The 23687-nt window shown below is 45.8% G+C and overlaps 1 protein-coding gene and 2 long non-coding RNA genes across 3 annotated transcripts in view; 1 reads left to right on the top strand and 2 right to left on the bottom strand.

Annotated features, from left to right (window-relative positions):
* Positions 1-229: 229 nt before the first annotated feature.
* Positions 230-6509, bottom strand: LOC135811890 (uncharacterized). Its single transcript, XR_010552716.1, has 3 exons — positions 6351-6509; positions 3030-3113; positions 230-492 (listed from the first exon to the last, which is right to left on the bottom strand). It is a non-coding gene; the product is annotated as an uncharacterized LOC135811890 (long non-coding RNA).
* Positions 6510-7712: 1203 nt separating this feature from the next.
* Positions 7713-23687, bottom strand: part of LOC135812952 (uncharacterized) — a 31971-nt gene continuing 15996 nt past the window's right edge. Inside the window, exons 6-10 of the mRNA XM_065326170.1 lie at positions 18545-18805; positions 13796-13963; positions 12368-12451; positions 8425-8706; positions 7713-8014 (exon numbers count right to left, since the gene is read on the bottom strand). Coding sequence (XP_065182242.1) covers positions 7713-8014; positions 8425-8706; positions 12368-12451; positions 13796-13963; positions 18545-18805 — 1097 coding nt within the window. The remainder of the gene's footprint in view (positions 8015-8424; positions 8707-12367; positions 12452-13795; positions 13964-18544; positions 18806-23687) is intronic.
* LOC135811889 (uncharacterized) lies at positions 20630-23045 on the top strand. Its single transcript, XR_010552715.1, has 2 exons — positions 20630-21793; positions 21842-23045. It is a non-coding gene; the product is annotated as an uncharacterized LOC135811889 (long non-coding RNA).

Below are 23687 nucleotides of genomic sequence, written 5' to 3'. Positions count from 1 at the left end.
TGTGTGACCCAATGATGTACAGATTATAAATTGTCTGAGGATTGCCTTTGCTTTGCCATGCGCATGAAACACAGCGTTACAACAATGGCCTGGCCGGTTGTTGTCTGTTCTCTTCTGCCTTTGTTGTTTTGCTCCGTCCTTGTGGTGTTGAGCACTCTGGTCAATCTTGGAATTATCCCTATTGTGCACATAAGGAGATCAAGTACTTACTGAGTATGCAGAGCGTGATGGTAGCAATTCCGGTCGGGTCAAAGCTGCCATTATTGTACAGGACACCACCTCCATACGAATTGACAAAGTCGGCCAGCACTGGACTCTCTGCTCCGAAGCCAAGCTTTTGCAGGAACACCTGTGCGCACGATTGAAATTCCCTGGGCATCAGGGTCCAAATCCCGCTATTGCCATCGAGTGCCTTGCAGGTGGCAATGGCTTGTATGTAGTCCACCTGTTTGCGCGATGGAGCTATTCGAAGCTGCTTTCCCCAGCATGTATCTATAGAAACAGACACACAAAGTATCGGACCGCTCTTGATTGGGGATAACATCTGATTCAGGCAAACGAGCAACGAAAAACCTATTTTCGAGCCACAGCTATCCATAAAACAGACTTGGTCGGCAAAAAACTACATTTGGCTCTTATGATCATAGATTCTGAAGCCAGTATTGGTTTTGAAGAAGTGAAGCAGTGCATATTTGCATAAGGTCGTCCCTCTTCAACCCACCACTTTATAAACATCACCCTCTATAAACCAGTGCACTAATTTTCAGTAACAAAAATGTCGTCTTCATGTCCATTCCAGCAGTAAATTCGATAATCCAGCACCCTCCCAATCCAGCAGAATTTCCGAAGTACATGTACAAATGGTTTGAAGCTCAAAGTAGAGCTGCTGTTAGCTCATAGCAGAGCAAGTGTTAGCTCAAAGTAGAGCTGCGGTTAGCTCAAAGTAGAGCTGCTGTTAGCTCAAAGTAGAGCTACTGTTAGCTCAAAGTAGAGCAGCAATTAGCTCAAAGTAGAGCTGCTGTTAGCTCAAAGTAGAGCTGCTGTTAGCTCAAAGTAGAGCTGCGGTTACCGGTAGCTCAAAGTAGAGCTGCTGTAAGCTCAAAGTAGAGCGGCTGTTAGCTCAAAGTAGAGCTGCTGTTAGCTCAACGTAGAGCTGCAATGCTAAATGGATGTAATATAGCGCAAGGCAGAGCCGAAGCAAATAGCTAGATAACATCAGTTGTGAGAGTGGACCCGATTAGTGGGTACGATAATTATAATGATGGTGTGAATAAGTTGGATAGGGAGGGATGGTGGGAAAAGAAACACTGCTGAAGCACGATCTGTTGTCTGGAAGAGCACAACAGGGCAAGCAAGATTTTCTTTTTCTTTTCAGCAAAACGGGCTGGTGCCATTTGTGATCACGCAGCAAAATAAAGCTCATGACGTCAGTCTTGAATGCAGTACAAAGCAATGCAGTGCAGTGTGTGCGCTGGTTCGGATTGTTGCTAACAAGTGCTAGCACAGCTAGTACCCCATTACAACATCTTGCTTATACCGTATTATCTCCACTACAAGCGCAGTCTCTTGTAGAAGCCCAATCTCTATTATAAGCGCACTCCAAGAGGGCTTCGAAGATATACAAGTGCAGTTCTTATTAATAAAGAGGACCAAAAGTTTACAAGTTATCCGTTTCGTCCAACGCTAACGGTTATAAGCAGAATACTGTTGAGTCAAAAATGCGCAACAATTAGCACAAAACTGATTGATGGGATCGTGACATTCAACGACCTGATGGTTAGCTGCATCACGTCTAGAATGCGCACACCAGCAGCCTTCCAACTTCGAAGACTCTAAGTTATGAAGTAACGTAAGAAAGGGGAAGGCGAGCGCACTCCAGATGAACACAAGCTAAACATCACAGCGAACTAAGAATGTTAGCTATGACAAGATGGTGATGAAGGACGAAGGACCACGGCACAGGACGGCCACAGCCTTCCAAGTTGGAAGGCTGCTGGTTTGCGCATTCTAGACGTGATGCAGCTAAGCATCAGGTCGTTGAATGTCATGATCCCATCAGTCAGTTTTGTGCTAATTGTTGCGCATTTTTGACTCAACAGTATTCTGCTTATAACCGTTAGTGTTGGACGAAACGGATAACTTGTAAACTTTTGGTCCTCTTTTTCATTTTTAATCCTTGGCTCTCCATCCGAATTTAATATTATTATTATCATGCTTGTTCGGGTTGACATCACCAAGCAAGCTTGGCTAGCCTTCGCATAAGCCAAGTGAACAAAAGAAAAGAGTAATGAGCAAAGCCAATGAGGAGCACACATGCATGCAACTCAGGACTGGTTGCGAAAAATATAATCTCAGGGCTGAGAATGGAAATAATACGGTAACAAGACAAGATGGAGCAATAACATGTAATGCTCGATTAGAATATCTATCTGTGTAACAATACAGGCAGTTCTAAGCCATCCGGCATTATCGATAATTTTCACGAAACGAAAAAAAGGTTTAGTTAGGACCCTCCCCCACCCACCCACCCCAGAAAGAAAAATAGATTGTCTTGACTGCGAGAATGCCTTGATGTCTCACATATCAGTATTCTTTTCAAAACGAAACTATCCTTGACCCGCACACCCATAAATGAAACCTTTTTTTCTTTTCGTGTAAAAATTGATAATTATGGATAGCCCCTTGCACAATACTCAACTGCTGACAATGGGAAAACTACATACCGTATATTCTCTATTATAAGCGCCGTGCTTATATTTTTTCAACACCCCTCTACCCTGTGCTTATATTGGAGACCGCGCTTATATTGGAGACTGTGCTTTTATTTTTTCAACCAATACATCCATACAGAACAAGAAGAAATACATGCTAGATATCATGCATGCAGCATTGATTCCACCAAGACCGTGCTAATAATAGAGACTGTGCTTATAATGTTTCGAAAGGTGCTCACAGTGTGCTAGTATTAGAGACTGTGCTAGTAATGGAGACCTGTGCTTATAATAGAGAATATACGGTAGCAAACTTACACCGGTCACAGGAGTCCCCTTTGAAGTCCCCGTTGCATGAGCACTTCTGTGTACCGGTCTGGATCGTGCCAAACACGCATGAATCTGCAGGTACAGACAGGAGATGTGCACAGGGTAGAGGAGACGGTTTCAAATAGGAACAGTTTGACAGCAAAATTGTGTAGACCGACCCAAACCGATCGTCAGCGTGGATTGTTCACTCGAAATATGTTTGTGGAAGGAAACTGACATGTTGAAGTTTGCTCTGAGGCCAGAGTCGATCAAACTGAGCCATTCTTTTGTGTTGGCCCGTTGCCTCCAAGTTGCCCAATTTTCGTTTGAAACCAGAGGTGGCTCCAAACCGGGAAACTTTTAGTGTGCACGTCAAATTTACTCTGAGTTCTGAAAGTAGGCAAATGCTATTGCTCCACGATGGCCAGTACAGAGCAACCATAAGCCTTGTTTGTGCTTCCATTAGTTGTCATTGGACGGTGCTTTATTGGCGAGAGGCTGTTTACCTGCGACAAGAAGTTGAAATTCGAAAGACGTAAAACTCAAGTCGCAGTGCGAAGCAACACGTCAAAAACTCACCTGCTTGGTATGGCGCTTCTGGTCATCGCAGAGCCATAACATTTTGGCTTGGAGTAAAACATATCGTATTCACACTGTGACATATGAGCCAGGGACTCCAGAAACCACCATATTGCACTTTTTGGCGAAATTTTTTTCTTTCAAAATGTTGGTATGGTATGGTAATGTGCTCAAACAAAATTTCAAGTTGATCTGCGATGGTAAAATGTGCCTAACCACCTATTTAATAATGGCATGTCAATTGAGCGATGTAAAGCAAATTTATGTACACAGTTTGTAATGTTCTTTGTATATCTTCATTCTTGCTAGTTAGGCAGCCAAGGAAGCTGACTTGACGTTGGATTTTTATTTTATCGCCATGTTCGCAAATGTAAAAATTGTTCCTGGACCCAATTGGCCAACAGATATCCACAAGATGCTTTTTTTATACTTTCATTGAAATCAGTGATATTCTTCCTTTCAAAATTTAGGGTACCCTGTAAAAAAGGCCTTAGGCCTGTGGGGATTGCCCTATCAAAAATTTGATAATAATAATAATAAAAAAGCCCTACTTTTCTGTCTCAAAAAGTGAGATTTGGATCAGCAGCTATTTAATTTCGGCTATATTCGGCACCGACCCAAAACGCCTAAATTAAAACGCCGATGACATTTTTCACAGCATCTAGCTATATCTGTCGCACTATACCATGCCCTCTACCCCACGCCGAAAATAAATCGCCGCCGAAATGTCAAAAATCGTGAAGTGCCGAAATTTTGCAGCGTCGAAATTTTGTGTATTTACAGTGGGTATTAGGGAGGTTCCGCATAACGTAATTACGTTAGTAAAAAACGTAGTCGATCTACGGAAAGTCTTACGTAAACTGCATGCGCATCTGTGTTCCGCCATACGAAGTTTTCAAATCACGTAGCTGCCCTTGGCAACTCCGAACGCGGCAGTGTACCACCAGATCGACCTGGGAAGAAAGTCATAAATTTGTACCCCAATCCACTTACGGACCAGCTACGTTATCAGAGCCCTATCTACGTACTCTCCGTAGACAACTTTCCGTAAGTGGAGTGCAAACTCGCGAATTCACGGGTTTTCCCGCCCACTAACGTAAAGTTGCTCAACTTTACGTAGTGCGGAACCTCTCTATTAAAGGCCATGGTAAAAATAAAGTTGATTCTCAGGTCATCAGCCTGTAAAAATCGGTGCGAGCGAGCGATTATTTATTTTATTTCCCACACTTTTTTATTTCCAAAGATAGAGTCACACATGGTCACATTTTTTTTTTACTAGAGCCACGTAAACCCGTCATGTGTGAGCCATGAATAAGGGGAGTGGTGGCCTGGTCTGGGATGCTCTGCCGACCTTGGGTCTCGGCTTCATCACAACCAGGCACGCCAATAGAAGAGAGAGAGAGAAAGAGAGAGAGAGAGAGAGAGAGAGAGAGAGAGAGAGAGAGAAAGAGAGAGAGAGAAAGAGAGAGAGAGAGAAAGAGAGAGAGAGAGTGAGCGGGGAGGGTTGGGGAGCAAGAGAGGGGGAGAGAACTAAATATAGTATAATTATATAATGCGTAAGGGGTGCACATTCAGATCCAGAAAAACGGGCAAGCAGGGCACGAGGCGTATGGCAATATGCAGCAGTGTGTAGGCAGATGTGCATACATATTACAGAGTGTCAGTGGCCCAGTTCCCATGTTCATATATTCAGGCCAGGGAGTGGAAAAATACCGGTATTTTATTACTCCCTGATTCATGCCTTTCGCATTGACCGTTTCATGCGCGCATATGCACGCATAGAAATTTTTAAAAAATCGAAATCGGTGCGCGCGTATTTGAGAATCAAAGACAATTTTTACCATGGCCTTATCACATAATTTACATTTGCGCTAAACAACCTGCCGGAGCATGGTAATATGCCGTTTCTCTACTGTAATCACCGAAATTAATAACTTAGGGGCCATCCGGCATTATCGATAATATCGAGAGTCCATAACCCCCAGAGTGTGCAACGCGCGATAAAGTCTTGTTACGACTCGTTTTCAACATTAAGTCATTTTCATGTACATTTTCATGTTGCGAATGTCGCGGCCTGCAAGCGCAGCTTGATGAAAGCTTGATGAAAATGACGTAATGTTGAAAACGATTCGTGACAGACATTTATGTGACGTTGCACACTCTGGCGGTTATGGACTCTTGATAATATTCACGAAACGAAAAAGGTTGGTTGGGTTGGGATGGGACTCCCCCCCCCCCCCACCAGAACAAAAAATAGATTGACTTGACAACCAGAATGCATTGATGTCTCACATATCAATATTTTGCTAAACGAAACTCTCCTTCACCCACCCACTTCACCCACCCACCAACCTATAAACGGAACTTTTTCTCTTCATGTAAAATATCGATAAAATTAATATGGACAGCCCTTACATCGAAAATAACGTGTTATAATATAATATACAATGTACTGGGAAAGAGCTTCTCCCACAGTGGGGGCAGCGGGAGTTCTGTTGCGGATTTTTTGTTTCGCGCTCTTCACAATCACTGGGCATGCAGCTGGGCCTACGCAGACCTCAATGGAAGGTTGTGCAAACGTGCAGCTCGTAATTGTAGTCGTACCAGAAATGCCGGCTGGTTCAGTAGTAGCTACATGCAGAGAGCACTTCTGCTCAGTGGTCCTCAGCCTTGTAGCATGCTGTCAACCGATGGGTCCATTGTTATTAGGCATCATCTCCACTATAAATAAAGTATACAACAACAACTTACGGCTGTGGCACAATAGCCCCCTATATACCCATTCGCCATTTTGCGTACAATTGGCATATCCGGTCAGAAAATGTCCGCTGTCACATGTTGCCGAAATCTTCTCGGCAGCAAAGGACGCGTTCAGAAACCCGTTAGGAATTCTCACAGTCGGACAGTTTGGAATTGCTGTGCACAGGGACACACACACACACACACACACACACACACACACACACACACAGAACCTCACGTGCAAGACAAAACTACCCAAGGGCGTAGTGAGGCCTGGGCTTTCTTCAATTACATGTAGCTGACAATGCTCCTGTAGTGATTAGAGCAGTTTAAAGTAATGAGTTTAAAAGACAAGTCGTTCTTTGGACTTTCAAATTTGGATTTCACTGAGAATTTCAAAGTATTAGGAAATTAGAGGCCACATGCATCGTTCTCTAGACTGCGAGATAAATTTTAAAAATGAAATCGATATTTCGGCCTCAGGCCACCATCAAGATTGGGTAATTGCAGTGGAGTCGACTGCACCCCTGAAAGAGAATACAGCTGTCGAGCACTGTAGACGTCGGTATCTGTGCCACACCAGCATTGTTTTCTGCAACCAAAATGTCACCTCCCATCCACCCACACCCACACACCCACACCCACACACCCACACCCACACACCCACCCACACACACACCCACACACACACCCACCCACACCCACACACCCACACCCACACACACCCACACCCACACACACACCCACACACACACACACACCCACACACACACCCACACAAACTGTAGTTCATTTAAAAAACATTTAAAAAGATACTACAGTCGACTCCACTGTAACGAACTTGTACATAGCGAGTTTCGTGTTATAGCAAACCAGTTGCCATATACCTGTTTGAACCCATACAAAACTGACGCTTTATAGCAAACACTTTTTGTTTATTACAAACTATAACTTGTAGAGCCGCATGTATACCAAGTGCAATCACACTGTCATGGGCCACATGCCAGTCACGTCACGTTGCTTGTACGGGATGAGTGCCTTTGGCTTGTGAAAAACTTCGGCTAGAAGAAAATACTGTTCTGTACAATGGTGTTCGGTACATCAGGAGTATACTGTATGTCGCGTTTGGCCAAGAACTAGTCAAGGATTTGAGTTTTTTCCAGAGTTATTCTGCAATTCCCTATGGAATGCTCTTTCAATTCTGCTTCTAAAGTACATTTCTCCAAAAGGGCAAGCAGTAGCTAGAAGATGATTTCAGGCAAGTATTTCTCCGAAAGCTCGAGATAAGTAAGCACATTGCGCATTGCTGTGTGGGCTGTAGGCTGTACAAATTATGTTATTGCGCGATGTGGCTGATTGGGAAACACCGTATCAATCCAGGCCGTCTAACAGGAACAAAAACTTACATCGTTGGCAAAGCACATCGGGAGCATTTCCGGTCGAGAGACTCTTGCTGTCGCTGTTCGTTATCTCCGGTGTTTGGCCAGACGTCCATGCCTTTACACCGCTGTAGACACCAGTGGCGCTGGCTGCGCATTTAGCGACATCTGCCGATAGTAACTGCAGTCCGTTAGACTCGCACACCTGCTTGGCACTTGCATACGTATATCCTCCTTGCCCATAGAAACCCGTCACAACAAAATCACGTTGCTTTATTGTGCAGATATGACTTTCTGTTGGGACAAAATTAGCCAGCACAGGCACATAATGAGATTCAAAACAATAGAAAAGATGAAGGCATAATATTCATGCATACGGTATGCACTGATTGCATCATATTGAAAACACAAATCCAACATATATCTGTGCATATCATGGAGTTCACTTGGCTCGGCCCTCGCCACAACTGTACACTAATCTTTGGAAAGAGCTAACTGTTCTCTATGATGTGTGAGGCATTTTCTATTGCAGAATAGGAGCTAACGGCTCTTGTTGACGTCACTTCTGTCATTTCATTGTATCGTATTACTCTTCAGACATCAATCCTGAATGACATAAGCGAAAGTGGCACCCCGCCACCTTCGCGGACATGCTTTTAATAATAATAAGAAGAAGAATAGGAAAAGCCATTACATTTACTTACTGAGCATACAGAATGTAATGCGAGCATTGGAAGGGTTTTCAAACCAAGTGGAGCTGGCGTTTCTCATGTGCACACCGCCTTCAGGAGAGAATCTTTCCAGCAGCGGTTGGCTAGCATTAGAGCCAATCATCTGCATGAACAGCTTGGTGCACGGGCGAAACTCCCTGGACACCAGCGTCCATTTTCCGCTATTTCCATCGAGTGCTTCGCAGCCAGCAATTGCTTGCTCCCGATTGAGCTCGCTCGTGGACAGGAATCGCAGTTTTTTTCCACGGCATTCAACTGCAACAGAAGGGTTCAGACAGACCATCAATGCTAGCAAACTGTATAATCTACGCATGCCATCATGACTGATTCTTTCACAGGTCAAAATTTGAGTACAGTGCATAAACTTCAGTGTAGCGGACCCCCAAAGGGGCCGTGAAGTCTGTACTTTTAATAGCCGAGGTACCATACATGTGTATTCAAGGTCAAAATAATGGTGTCCATTCATTGGAAACTGGCACCCTAACTTTTGGTGTCTCCCGCATATACCGGTAGTTGTAGATATTGTGAAAACAACAGTACATCCTGCATTGTGTGACCCGTGTAATTATTCCTTGCCACATTTGAGGCCAGAAAAGTCCGAGAACAGGGAAAAAGAAATTCAGCCAGGTTTTTCAAAATTAGGACAGGTATGCCATGGCAAAATTTATGGAGAAGCACATCCCAAAACCAGATTTTTGAGGTTTAAAGTGGGTTTTTTGATCCTCAATTCGGCCCAAACCGGACTTTCAAAAGCCAGCGGGATTGTTTCCGATGAAAGGACTGTACAGTCAGACCTCGCTTAACCGCACACATCTGTTTTCCACAAATATATCCGGATAGGAGAGGGAACCGGATAACTGAACACACAAACTGTATATGCATATGGCATGTCAAAAGCAGTAACATCGTACATACATGTAGACGGGTCCTATGCAGTACAACTAGCGTGCACAGTATGTAAAACAAGCCAGAAAAATGACAAGTGCATGCAAATGAGTGTTGCCCGCATGTACCCAGCAGGTCAAGGATCTCATTTGCTTGTACAACTCCCTGATTCTAGCCTCTGCAAGCCACATGCAACCGGACACGACGAAGCTTTTTGTACACATTTTAACCAGTTTGTACACAAAATCATGCAACGGTATGCGGATCACGAGGTCCGGGTATTTTGTATGCATAACATACCGGTGTGCTGCACATCGGTAACCAGCGATTTTCTCCCGGATGGCGAGGGATCCGGATAAACGAGGACCGGATAAGCGGTGTCTGGCTGTAGTGCGATGAGTAGAGTAGAGTCAGTCTACCGATAGAGGTAGAAGGTAGAGGTAAGTGCACGGACGCTGTCCTACTGGATTTAGTAGTTTCCACAATGTGAGCGTGAACATGTTTTCTTCTCTATGAAGCTGTGTACAACTCCTTGATCATGCTGAAACTCCCGTACCTCTACAAAGGGTTGGTTCACATAAGCAAAATCGGCACCGCAAGACATCGCAAGACATCGGCGGTGAGCCAGCTCCCGATCCATTGCGCATACAGTTCGAGTTGCTGATCTACTACAAAGTAGTACAGAATGTGCCCAAATGCTACGACAGGTTTGCCAATTGAAGCTTGCATTCTTTGTTTCTTCAGTAGTTCAAGGTCTTTCGGTGATGGCCACTTGATGCTACCTTTTACTGGAGATCATGAAACTACTTCTACACATTTTATTGCAGTCTTGTAAGCGATTGCGTCGAAATTATGCTTGCAAACGTTGATGAAGTCACAAGAACTTGCGAATGTATCCATCATATTTTTTATTCGTTCCAATTGTATTTGTCTCATAAGTTGCACAGCAGTCAAGCAGATCATCGGAGAAGGACGGGTTGGTATGCTGACTTATTTGCCACCTTGAAGAGACTACAAGAATGGCGAACGGACCTCCTCTTTAGTTTTTTTTTCACGGTTCGCGTGAGACTCGGCTGGAAACCGAGTTTTCCGCATCCGTAGGAACGCCACCACCCTTCAAAGATGCAGCTCCTAAATCGGTGGGAGGTGAGTAGATCAGCTCACCAGCAAGTGGTCAAAGACCGAAAATCCCATTCACTGCATCATGTTCTCCTCGTGCCAGGCTCTCTAGCTTCAATTCAGGAAAATTTAGGACAAGTATTGGTTTGAAAATTGACAAAGTCTGGCTCCCGGCAGCCGGCGATCACACGGTTCACAAACCGCTTTTGGTCAAAACTCTACGGGATCGGCGCCAGGGCAGATCGCAAGAGTTGAGCACTGTCCAACTTTGCCGGCGGTCCTTTGCCATATTTTACCATATGATTTTGTTACGACTGCACTGGTTCACAGAATCGCAATGCGCCGGGAGAGGTTGCAAGAGGCCCAATCTCGATGACTCCCGGCGCGTACCGGCGATATGTGAACCAACCCTAACTTCTACCGACCTCTACCAGCTTCAAACCTGGTAGAGCCGGTAGAGAAAGATGGAATCTACTTTTTTGGGTAGAAAAAAAAGAAGGCATCTACCGAAATAAGTAGTTTTTATGCAAACCTGTAGATCAAAAATGGACAAGAGTGTGCAACTCTCGAGCTCCGCTAATTCACCAACGGCGGAATTTTTTATTATGTCCTTCTTCGGCAGAAGGATCAAGTGCGTGTGCTTTCCCGCGTTTGCTCGTAGATAATGGTGTCAGCTCATCGTGTTCAGGGCATGATGGATCGACTGTGCATTGTTCTGCTTTTCCTAATGTAGCTAGGATTCACTAATTGTCTGTGCTCTGATTTCCGGCAAACGATGGCGGCATCAGTGGTTCAAATCGTCCTACCTTCGGATGTGATGGAAACGTTTTGTCGTTTGCTGGAGGAGCATTGAGTCGCACGCTATTGCTGATATGCTCTTGGTGCTGGCACAGCTGCTAAAGATAGGCTTTGTGTGGACACTGAGTATGAATGATCGTGAGAATTTGGTGGAAAATTGCTCACTTAAAACTACAGTGTGCAACTCTTACAAGAAGCAAAGGATTTGCGAGAATTACAGTATGTAGTATTTTGGATTTTTGAAAATGTTATTCCTTCGGCAAAGTGACCGATTCTCTCTGGGTTTTCTTTGCTCAGCACACACAAACACACAAACACACACACACACACACACACACACACAAGTACACATATATACCCACCCACTTCCTCACTGCCATGACTGGTCATGTACACACGCGTATAGACACGTACACACACTAACATGTTATGCGCAGCTGAGAGAGAGAGAGAGAGAGAGAGAGAGAGAGAGAGAGAGAGAGAGAGAGAGAGAGAGAGAGAGAGAGAGAGAGACAGACAGAGAGAGAGAGACAGAGAGAGAGAGAGATTGAGAGAGAGAGAGATAGAGAGAGAGAAAAAAAAAGAGAGAGAGAGAGAGAGAGAGAGAGAGAGAGAGAGAGAGAGAGAGAGAGAGAGAGAGAGGGAGAGAGAGAGAGAGAGAGAGAGAGAGAGAGAGAGACAGAGAGAGAGAGAGAGAGAGAGAGAGAGAGAGAGAGAGAGAGAGAGAGAGAGAGAGAGAGAGAGAGAGAGAGAGAGAGAGAGAGAGAGAGAGAGAGAGAGAGAGAGAGAGAGAGAGAGAGAGAGAGAGAGAGAGAGAGAGGGAGACAAGGAGAGAGAAGAGAGAGAAAGAGAGAGAGACAGAGAGGGAGAGAGACAGAGATGGAGAGAGACAGAGATGGAGAGAGACAGAGAGAGAGAGAGAGAGAGAGAGAGAGAGAGAGAGAGAGAGAGAGAGAGAGAGAGAGAGAGAGAGAGAGAGAGAGAGAGAGAGAGAGAGAGAGAGAGAGAAGAGAGAGAGAGAGAGAGAGAGAGAGAGAGAGAGAGAGAGAGAGAGAGAAGGAGAGAGAGAGAGAGAGAGAGAGGAGGGGGAGAGAAACAAGACAAGGAAACTCACTGTGATCACAGATAACTCCGGAGTAATTCTTGTGGCACTCACACGCGCCCGTCGTGTCATTGGGGGTACCAGCCAAACATGTTCCTGAAGGAGATATGAAGAAGAAGAAGAAGAAGAAGAAGAAGAAGAAGAAGAAGAAGAAGAAGAAGAAGAAGAAGAAGAAGAAGAAGAAGAAGAAGAAGAAGAAGAAGAAGAAGAAGAAGAAGAAGAAGAAGAAGAAGAAGAAGAAGAAGAAGAAGAAGAAGAAGAAGAAGAAGAAGAAGAAGAAGAAGAAGAAGAAGAAGATATTCACACAAAAAAAAACAGTGGAAAATAAGCTTGATCCAGCATTATACAAATACAATAAACACCTTCAAGTTGAGAACAAAATATTACGACAGAGCTTTCGGCCATATTTTCAATTCATTGCATTCTCAACTCATCACAACCACACGCTGTTCAGCCGAACCATACAGACACCAGCAAGGACACTTCCGTTGAGAGATAATATTGCTCCACGCCTCTAGACAGCTGTTTCGCTCCCTGTCGGAGCTCATCAGTAGAGGATGATAATGAAATGGCGCAAGTGCGCGCTTTCCACATATATCAATGGCATATGCAAGCTGCTAAAAATGGTAAAGTGTGAGAACAGCGATAAATAATCATAGTACGCGCTCATTGGTGCTCACCACACAGGCGACGAAAATCTTACGCGGAATACTGATGCCAATGGAAAGTACATGTATGCTGTTTATTATTATGATGTTGCAATGTCCATGTATGCAGGCGAGGCGAGACTCACCGCCGAGATCCCCCAACGCGACAGGCTCGGTTGCTCGGTTGCCGTTCAGGATTCACACCGACCTGTCCGCCCGTCAACAGGATCGACAGCCGGAGGCCCCACTGATGCCGATGGCGATGCACACCAGGAAATTTGTAGTCGTGAGTGTGATACTAACAGGTCTAGTACACCAACTACTGCCAAAGCGAAACTTACGTTGCTTTTGGCAACGGCGGAAACGTAAGTTACGCTTTGGCGGAACCGCCAAAAAAGTGCATGTGTGACCACGCCCTTAACAACAAAGGCTTGTTTTTGTCCTTAGTACGATTACTATTTTGTCCTATCTCATATCTACAGCACACTTGCTGTCATCATCAATGTTTCCTGCAGGTAAGTAAAGTGTGTAGCTGGGGTGCTGCTACCATGGCAACTCCTGTGATCGCGTTAAGATTGCCACGGTGACTCATTGTGATTGCATTAATTCTCCGCATCTCAATTTTCTGGCAAAACAGAGAGGGAGTTAACCATTTTCATGGTTGCTTTCTCTTCACTTACATAAAGGCAGAAGAAAAGTTTAAGCTAGCCAGTTTAGAAAAAGAGAGTATCTTCATGCTCGCTTGAGACCAAGTCAGACTGAGCTCTAAATCCATCGCGCAGACAGCACTTACGGCTGAGACACAATGGCTTATCAGGCAACACCCATCCTTCACGCTCCTTACAGCTGGCATGGCCAACTGTAAAGTACGCATCATGACAATTTGCCTCAATCTGGTGGGAAAACGATGTGATACTCAGATTTCCATTGGCAATTTGAAGTTGTGGACAATAGTTCACACCTGCAGATAGTGACATGGAAACAAGCAGAATAAACTCGGATGTTGAGCCAATAATAAATGTAGAAAGGAAAGAACATAATATTATGGATACGAGTTGAGAGTAACTGTCCACCACTGTGACTAGATGCTATATACAGCCAGAAAGTGCAACAACTAGGCACAACACTGAGAGAATAAGGAGACATTCAACGACCTGATACCTAACTTCTTTTTTTTCCTTCTTATTTACTAGGGAATTCCCAACAGGCGTCATCGCCTTCTTACAGGGAACCCTAAGATCGAAATTCAGCAGGTGAATTAGAAAGGCGGTAAGCAGGTGGCAGTGCATTCCACCGGTCAGCGCCAACGTAAGAAATTGCACTGGAACCATAGCGTGTGCTAGCAGGGGGTAAAACAAGCACGGCAGACACCTGACCACGGGTAATGGCAGCAGTGTGAGCACCGTGAGCACGAAGAGTAAAGCGGTCTTGTAGGAGAGAGCAAGCAAGGCCATTCAGGCTGCGATACACAAATACATAGGTCTTGAAATTGAGGCGTTGTTCAACGGTGTATACATTGGTGTTACTGTAGAGAAGGGCAGTTGGGGTCATTATATCCAAGGAAAAAATAATCATTAGCGCTAAGCGGCTGGCAGCAAGAATTTTGTTATAAAGAGCTTGCAACAAACAGTGTACATATGCGTGCTGCCATACTCAAGAGTAGACTGAATTATAGAGAGGTAGAGCAGTCGCTTGCCAAAGATACTGATATTCTGTTTTGCATGCACAAAGGCTCCGACTTTCTTGTTAACAGATGTACACACCGCTGCTACAGTAAAACCTGTGACTACCGACCACCCCTTGGTGCCAGCAAAAGCGGTCTTTAGTAGCAGGTGGTCTTTAGTTAGAGGTTTGCACCTTGCGACCATAAGTATATGATATGCATATCAAAATGCAGCTAATACAATTCCCCAGGACTTGCGCAATGCCATTCTTATTTCAGGTCAAACAACACTTGGAGAGAAAGACGGAGAGATGGAGAGAGACAAAAGAGAGAGAAGATTAAATTTGTTGCAGACATCAAATTCAGCTGCTACTTCTGAAGCTAGGAGTCGAACGTTCCCTGTGGAAGTTTCGTTTTGGGCTGGGCTTCAAATTTGTTCAAAATTTGTTCATCCGATCAATCGTACTGACTATCCTTGTTGTGATTTCTCGATTGTTCGAACGTGATCCTTCAGCATCAGGACCTTGCGGTGCTGCTTTGTTTCTGGATTCTTTGACGCCATCGTCGATTCATTTGTATGACTAGGGTGACAGAGCCGCTCAGTCTTCGTGTGTCCTCCGAGTAGTAACATCGAGCAGAGAGCGCTTCTGCTGAGCTCTCCAAGACGTTTCCTATCATGTCTATTCTTGACAGCGCTTGAAATTCTGACAGGTGTAGTGCAGTCCACATCGACTCCACAGTCAAAATGGCCTGCGTTCATTTGTTCAGCTGTAGTACCGAAAGATTCCTTTCAGGACCATGGAAAATCAGCAAAATTTCAAGAAGGAGCTTCGAGCAACATTTCATTTCCTACATCGCGGTCGCTAGTTACGGGTCAAAAATCGTCTTTGGGACAAGAAAAGGCGGTCGCTGGTCGCGTTCAGCAGGTAGTCGCTAGTCACAGTGCATTTTGAATGTGAGACCGTCCGTGCCTGGCCAAGTGGTCTGTAGTACCAGGCTGGTCGCTAGTCACGGTGGTCTTTAGTTACAGGTTTTACTGTACTTGGTCTAAAAAGGATAGATGCTCATCAACTAATATTCCTTAATAGCGGGCGGAAGCAGAGGGGGCAATGGGGGTGTCACGACAGAGAATTGCTGTACCAGGTGGCAGCTCTTTACCAGGGGGGGCGAAGTATTAAAACCTGGGTCTTAGATGGATTCAATAAAAGTCTTTTCCTTTCAAGATAGCCATCGAGAGCAGCCAGGTCCTCACTCAGTCGAGTAGTTACTGTTTGACACGAATGGCTACGGATATGGAAGGTTACATCATCTGCGAAGAGTTTGTTGGATGAATGCCTGAAGCATTGTGGTGCATCGCAGATGTATATACAAAAGAGCAGTGGCCCAAGGACAGAGCCTTGAGGGACGCCTATTGTGCATGGAAGGGCATCACCGAGTGCCTGTCCTACTCAAACTCTCTGAACGCGGTTTGTTAGGTAGCTTGCAAACCATTCAAGGGCGGTGCCAGCTATCCCCACATTCTGCAGTTCATTGATTAGGCCTTGGTGGTTCACTCTGTCAAATGCTTTGCTCATGTCGGCAAATACTACACCACAGAACTCATTCTCATCAAGAGCCTTCAGCCATTCATCAACAACTAGGGCCAAGCAGTCCTCACAGGAGCTGTTGGCACGATAAACACATCGTACTCTTACGTCGTGTCCATGTATTCTTTTTCCTTTCTGCAAACAGGACTATTAACTTCGTAAGAAGAAATGAGGACCAAGGAACTACACGTTGCGCTATAATGTCCACTAACACCACCAGCTGTCAGCTCATGCGATAGCACATCTTCGATCTCAGTAAAGCCTTTGATCATGTATGGCATCAAGGCTTGCTGAAAAAGCTGAGCCACTACGGTGTCGACGGCAAGGCTCACAAGTGGCTCGAAGCCTACTTGACAGGACGCAGACAGTGTGTGCAGGTTGAAGGCACAACATCCGCCTTCATACCAATACCAGCAGGAGTGCCCCAGGGCTCTGTCCTGGGACCACTTCTGTTCCTGGCGTACACCATTGACCTGCCCACTGCCTGTGAAAATGCTACAACCTCGTGTAGCCAGTTCGCGGACGACACCGCACTAATTGCCATTGCAGGCAGCTACATTGTGTGTGAGGCTGCGCTACAAAGAAGCGTCGATGCCGCAGCCGAACGGCTAGGGCGCTGGCACCTGCTAGTCAATAAAACGAAACCGTCATCCTTCCGTTCTACCATGCTAACCGACCCCCACCACGACTGCCCGAAATAAAACTTGGGCAAACCCTACTAGAAACAGTAACACAACATCGTCACCTCGGCATCATCTTTCAGCATGACCTAAGATGGTCAGCCCACCTTGACTTTGTGCTGAAGAAAGCCGTAAAATCTTTTAATATTCTCTTTAGGCTCAAATCAACTCCACACACTAAATCACTCTCTCTCATTTACAAAACATATATCCTGCCTATAATTGAATATGCATGCATTGCTGTCACCCCGCTCTCAATCGCAGCCCTTGACCGTCTTGAGCGAATCCAGCGCAAGGCGACCAGAATCTGCCTCCGTCTCCCCCTCTACACTCCTCTGAATCATTCAACACTGCTCCATCGGCTCAAATGGCTGACAATGTTCTCTCGCCCCAAAGTGAAGCTCACCCTTCTTGCCCACTCCATAAAATACCAATATGCCCCACAACACATACGCATGCTCAACACCCCCGCTCAAGTTACGGCCCAGTACAGCCTTCGACATGCACGCCCTTGGAACCTCCCACCCTCCAGAACCGATCGCTGTAAAGACTCCCCACTGTACAAGTCCCTAGAATACTACAATGCCCTCCCTGCTAGCATTCGTGACGTCTCCTCCCGACCTGCTTTCAAACAAGAAATCTGCTCACTGCTGATGAACTCAATCTGCTCCTGCAGCGCTCACCCTCTCCCATACTTGTAAATTCAAAGTGATGTAAATCACTTTCCAACTGCTTAACCCACAATCTCACCTTCTCATAAATTTATCTCTTATTGGCGATGGTGCCATCGTGAGAATAAAGAATTCAAAACATTGCACTTCACTGACCAACGGTACTGACGTTCTACACCTAACTGGCAATCAGCTCTAACACATCTTGGAGGCGCACTCCAGCAGTCTTTCAGCGTGAAAATGTGGCGCCCCGACCCATTTGTCGATTTTTGTGTTTTTTCAGGGAATGGTGTAAACACAGAAATGCAGTCACTAACAGAGGGTTCATAAAAGGCTCACTTGTCCGGGGTGAGGTGGGGTGGGGGGTCCAGCCCCGTACATTGCATTTTTGCATGGCAAGACAATTTTGAAAAATGGAAAAAATGCATGACGAGGTCCATAACCACAAGGGTGTGAAACCCTGCAAATGGGAATCCGCGCGGCGGAATTCCAACATTACGTCAAACATGATGTACACGTTCATTGCGCTTGTACTACTCCCTGGTTCCAAGCACCGTGGAATGCGGAGTTTTGTCATCTGTGGCTCGGCGGCATGACCTAATGTTGGAATTACACCGCACAGTGGGCCTAAAGCAGCCAGGCCCCAGTTGCACACTCTTGGGGTTATGGACTCTTGATGTTATTGTTCAGTGGTTGGGGGGGGGGGGGGCACAGACCATGTGACTAGTAATGCCAGGCATGGCATACTATCCCGTACATGCCACGCATCGCACCTGAATACCGTACCGTACACCTAAACACACCAGTTGGCTCTCATCACTGGGGTTACTTCAGTTCGAATAACAAGCATGATGGCCTAGTTCTTGCAAACTTGCAGGTCACTGCAAATCCTAGATACTGGTAGTTAAGATATCCGGCCTGGTGGCACCCGCACAGACTTACGTCGCTGGCACAACACGTCGGGAGCTGTTATTAACAGGTTGGTCCGAGTAGTGTAGGTAATCTTCCTTGGTACAGTGTCCACCCACGCCCATATATCACGATAGGCGCCGCGATAGATTGCACACTCCACTACGCCGGGTGTCAACACCTCCATCTGCTGGCTCCGGCAGAAGAATTGAGAGTTGTAAAAATTGTACCGTATCCCGTCAAACGCGCGAATCACAAGAAATTCACCGCCGGGCGCGCGGCAGTAGAGATTTTCTGTCACGAGAGGATCAGTCATAAGAGCAGAAACAGAACATGTCATGCTTCCGTTGAATTCACTTCCTCAAAAACGTGAGTTGCAATGCAAAAGAGAACACAGCATTGCCTGTATGGAAGACTGTATTGCCTGTCTGGAAGACTACTGCAAAATCAGACCCTCGAGTACTGCTATGTGTTTTACCATGTTGAGGCCAAGTAAAACATTTGATTTTTATCGTCTGCGTCTGCCCCAATTTTTGGCCCGCCCGGCCTCAGTTTTTTTTTGTACACTGTTTGTGTACGAATCTAGGGGCGTGCTTGACTTTTTTGGGTGGGCACACTTTTCAAGCATGCGCTGCTCACTGCAACACGCGTACATGCACTGCATGCGTTTTTCACCTCTACGTTCACGGACGTAAGAATTTTACGTGAAACTTCACCTCTCTAATACCATGGAAAATCCTGAAAAAATGTCCTGCGCACGACTTTCAGCCGTGGCTGACTCTCAGACGTTTTTTCGGTTTGTTTCAGCCACAGCTTGTACAAGTGGCCAGAAGCCGAAAACAAAATCAGTTCTTATTATTTTAAATGAGCTTGAAAGTTGGAACACACCAATTATACCGCTTGTATGTCTTTATTCTATGCATTTTCTTATACAATTTCCTGCATCTTTCTGTGAGAACCGGACCTAAGGGACGGTGAGAAGGCAATCATGCCTGTGCAATTGGTGAAGTAAAATAAGTCAACAATTAGTGCTGAAACGAATATATCGATAACTCGTTACTTAGTCGATAAGAAATTGATCGAGCGGTTATTTCGATTTTATCGGCTAAACGGGTAGAATGGTACTTACGCTCGGTACGGGATTTCCCCCCTTTTGGGGGTCACACAAAGTGTGCATGCACCGAAAGTGTTGCGAGCATGACATGAATATGTACATGACTGTACACTTGCAACATCGATGTATGTGTAAAAGTACAAGCGCGATCTGAGAAAATCGACGCGATCACCGTCGCCCTCTTTTGAGCTGACGACATTTCCTACATACGGCATGTAGGACTGCCAGGCTCAGTATGTGTCTACACTAGCTGCATGCAAGGGGCTGGAGTTCCCTCCACATGCGAGTAGTCTTGAGCTAAAGACAGTAGTGTTGTACCTGCGCCTGCACGTGTTATCTCTTCGTCGTAGCTGCTGCTGTATTTGTGTCTTTGTGTGTACATGTGGCTGCACGTGTTGTCTCTTCGTCGTAGCTGCTGCTGTATTTGTGTCTGTGCTGCTGACCCGTACATGCTGCTGCGCTGCTTTGTTGCTGACACGTGCACCTTTTTGTGCTGAGTACACCACCTTTTGTGCTGACGAGGGCACCAATTTCTGATATCATGTTTTCCTTTTGCCATGTCGTCGTCAGTTGTCCGACGGTCGTCGTCAGTTGTCAGACGTTCGTTGTCAGAGTCAGTTGTCCGACGTTCGTCGTCAGTTGTTAGACATTCGTTGTCAGTGTTAGTTCTCCATTATGAGTTCTTCCGTCGCCGCTTGAAGTAAACTATGAAAACTCTCTCTCTAGCTCTAGAGAAAAACCACTGACTACAGTCCATTTCAAAACTATAGACGCGTACCTAGGCAAAAACCGTTATGCCAGCATCTATACCACATAAAATCTGTGATCACTTTGTGCATAAATTTTTCCAAATTGGGCGTCTGTTATCCAATCCTTTAGAAACTATATGAGAGTAATTGTGGAGCGATCCTGAGCAATATTCCGAAAACTATTCTCAAAAAGTTCCAGCCAAATTTGAAATATTTCAAAAACCCTACGCGTCTATAGTTTTGAAATGCACTGTAGTTCGTTTTGAGGTGTGGCGTGGCGAGGATAGAAGAGGCAGTTCGTTCTCAACCTTCCGAGACGACATTTGGCGCCCAACTAATCGAACCCACGACCCTGAAGCTCGTCGCTCTCCGGCTGGTGTTTTTCGTTTTCCTCTTCGCGTTCTCGCCATGGCTCCGCTTTGCTGCGTCTGTTCAACCCTTTCCAAGATCCTCGGAGCTCCTACTCAGGTGAGCATGCCTTTGTAATTGTCTGCTCTGCGTAATGTGTTGCCGTACCTTGTATTCGATTTCGAATTTTCAAATAATTGTTTTGCGTCGGGTGACTCGGGTACGCGGGTCCCGGCAGGAATTCCGTGGAACCTTGTTCTCTTGTGTTCGAGTGTGTACTCGTAGTGTAGTCTTGCATGCTCGTTGGAAGTTCGCCCCGTTGTGTTAGTTGTGTCGCTCTGACTACCCTGTACTGTACTGTTGTGTATGAAAATTTCAAACTTCTGTTCGTGCGCTACTCGTTCGAATCTGGAACTTGTGTTTGCATGTTCGTCGTGCATTCAGCATGGGTAGCTTTGATCTCGTCTTGTGTTGTGCACTTGTGCTTGTCACGGAGTTGCCGTCGGACTGCTCCGATAGTGTGACTGTGTCGCGTGATTTGTTCAGATGTCCACCTGAACGTTCTCGAGGTGCTGCCTCGTATGTAGTCGATCCATATTGTTTTGTTTCGTGTTTTTACCGTTTTAGTAGTAGTTTCTCCATGTTCTGTGTACATGGTGTAGAGCGTTGTCAGGCTCGGTCATGCACTGTCAACAAAGTAGGAAAGCTGTTGGCTTCCGGTTTGGTGGGAGGTGTGAACTTCATGTAGGATTCTCGTTCTTGATCCAGGTTGAATTTTTTTTGTGAGCGTGTGGTTTTGTAATAATTGTGTTTCGGCATGTGGGTTTCTCTAGTTCGTCTGGGTGGGCGTCTGATCATGGTGAGCCACGGTCTGCTTGGTGGTCTGCAGGAATCCTGCGTTTTTTTGTATCGGTTTGCCTTGCGGGTGTTATGGTTTCCGGGTGTTGCTGGTTGGCCCTTGTGCGTCGCAATCGGTCCCTGACAGTTTCTTTTCTTCAGTTTTTTGGTTTTGCGAGCGGATGTACTATAAGTTCCGTGTTTTTTCAGGTTCAATCCCTGCGGTTTTTTCAGGTTCAATCCCTGCGGTTTTTTCAGGTTCAATTCCTGCGGTTTTTTCAGGTTAGAGACCTGTGGTTATTCAGGGTAGCGCCCTGTGGTTTTTCTTCATTATCTTTTGCGTATTGGTAACCGATTTGTTTGTGTGTCCTCAATGGTGTCCTCACTGATTAATTGCTCCTGTTTCAATCGACGTGTTCTTCCTGGCTGTTCTTCCCTTCCTTCGTGTGCTTTTCTGATTTTTGGTGATGGCTGAGATGTTTGCGTCAGTCCTTCTCTCTTTCTGTGTGTGTCCTGTGATTCTCGGAGTTTCTGTAGCGCCTTCGGTTTTCGGACAGCCGGCCAGTGTGCATCCTGCTGCCCCAGTCTTCTCGGTCGGTGCGTACTGTCGGTCTCGCCGCTCCTGGAAGCGTCGCTGGGTCCGTCGGCATAACCTGTTTTCTCATGCATTTGTACTTTTGTTTTGTCATGACTGGTGGATGGGTGGCGTACTAGGTTGGTGCTGTTCTAAGAATAAAAGATCCAAAGGGACAAACACAGGTCGAACAGCTCGCCAGCCGGGGTCCTCTGCAAAAATCTGTTGCTTGCAGGTTCCGTTGATGGTGCACAGTTTTGCGGGGCTCCCGACTGGTGTTAACCCTCCTGGCCTACTCGTCATGCGTTCAACAGTTGTGGCCCACCTCTTTTGTGTTTTATTGTCGCCTGTTTATGTTGCTTCATATTTCATTTCCCCTGTCTTTCTGTCTTCTTCTCCGGTCTGTCTTCTTCCGTTTTTTATACACTTCACTTTTGCTTCCATCCACAGGAGTGGATGTCTTTTTTTGGTAGGGGATAGTGTTGTACCTGCGCCTGCACGTGTTATCTCTTCGTCGTAGCTGCTGCTGTATTTGTGTCTTTGTGTGTACATGTGGCTGCACGTGTTGTCTCTTCGTCGTAGCTGCTGCTGTATTTGTGTCTGTGCTGCTGACCCGTACATGCTGCTGCGCTGCTTTGTTGCTGACACGTGCACCTTTTTGTGCTGAGTACACCACCTTTTGTGCTGACGAGGGCACCAATTTCTGATATCATGTTTTCCTTTTGCCATGTCGTCGTCAGTTGTCCGACGGTCGTCGTCAGTTGTCAGACGTTCGTTGTCAGAGTCAGTTGTCCGACGTTCGTCGTCAGTTGTTAGACATTCGTTGTCAGTGTTAGTTCTCCATTATGAGTTCTTCCGTCGCCGCTTGAAGTAAACTATGAAAACTCTCTCTCTAGCTCTAGAGAAAAACCACTGACTAGTTCGTTTTGAGGTGTGGCGTGGCGAGGATAGAAGAGGCAGTTCGTTCTCAACCTTCCGAGACGACAGTAGAGTGGTCTTCAGTTTCGTGTTTTCCGTTCTGTCGACGATTCCTGAACCAGTTTGCTCGACGACGAGCTAGGCCTGGCGTCTGGGCCTATTTGGAGCATAGACCGGAAAAGCAACTAGTTGTTGGTGCGCCTCAAGTCATCCGTTGAAATCCGCCGATCTGCACCCCTGGCCAGCTTCTCTGACTTCACCGTCGGAGTCAGCGAAGTCAGAGGCGAAGGGCACCATCAGCTGTTGGGTTACAACCAGTGCGTCGCCTCTGTCTTGTCTGTATTCATCTGGTCAGTCCAAACAGCTGACGGACTTGTTGCGGGATCATCGGATCTATGCGCCCGCTTTCCGTCGTTGCCGATGTTGGACTCGAGAATTTTTTTGAAATTCACAGAATATACATTACATGTACTGATGTAGTTACTTGGTCCGACTTATTAAAATGTGCGCTTCACTTCAAAACTCAAGCATATGTACAAACGAGCACCTGTACTAAAAAATCAACCAAGAGACGGTAGATAGATAACTACTGTGTCGTTTCTTGGCCTGACCTTCTAGTTTTCATCGCTGCTGGTG

Source organism: Sycon ciliatum, chromosome 3 (genome assembly GCF_964019385.1).
Source record: "Sycon ciliatum chromosome 3, ocSycCili1.1, whole genome shotgun sequence".
Lineage (NCBI taxonomy): Eukaryota > Metazoa > Porifera > Calcarea > Leucosolenida > Sycettidae > Sycon > Sycon ciliatum.
The sequence above is the reverse complement of the archived record's forward strand: the minus strand, read 5'-3'. Positions and strand labels throughout refer to the sequence as shown.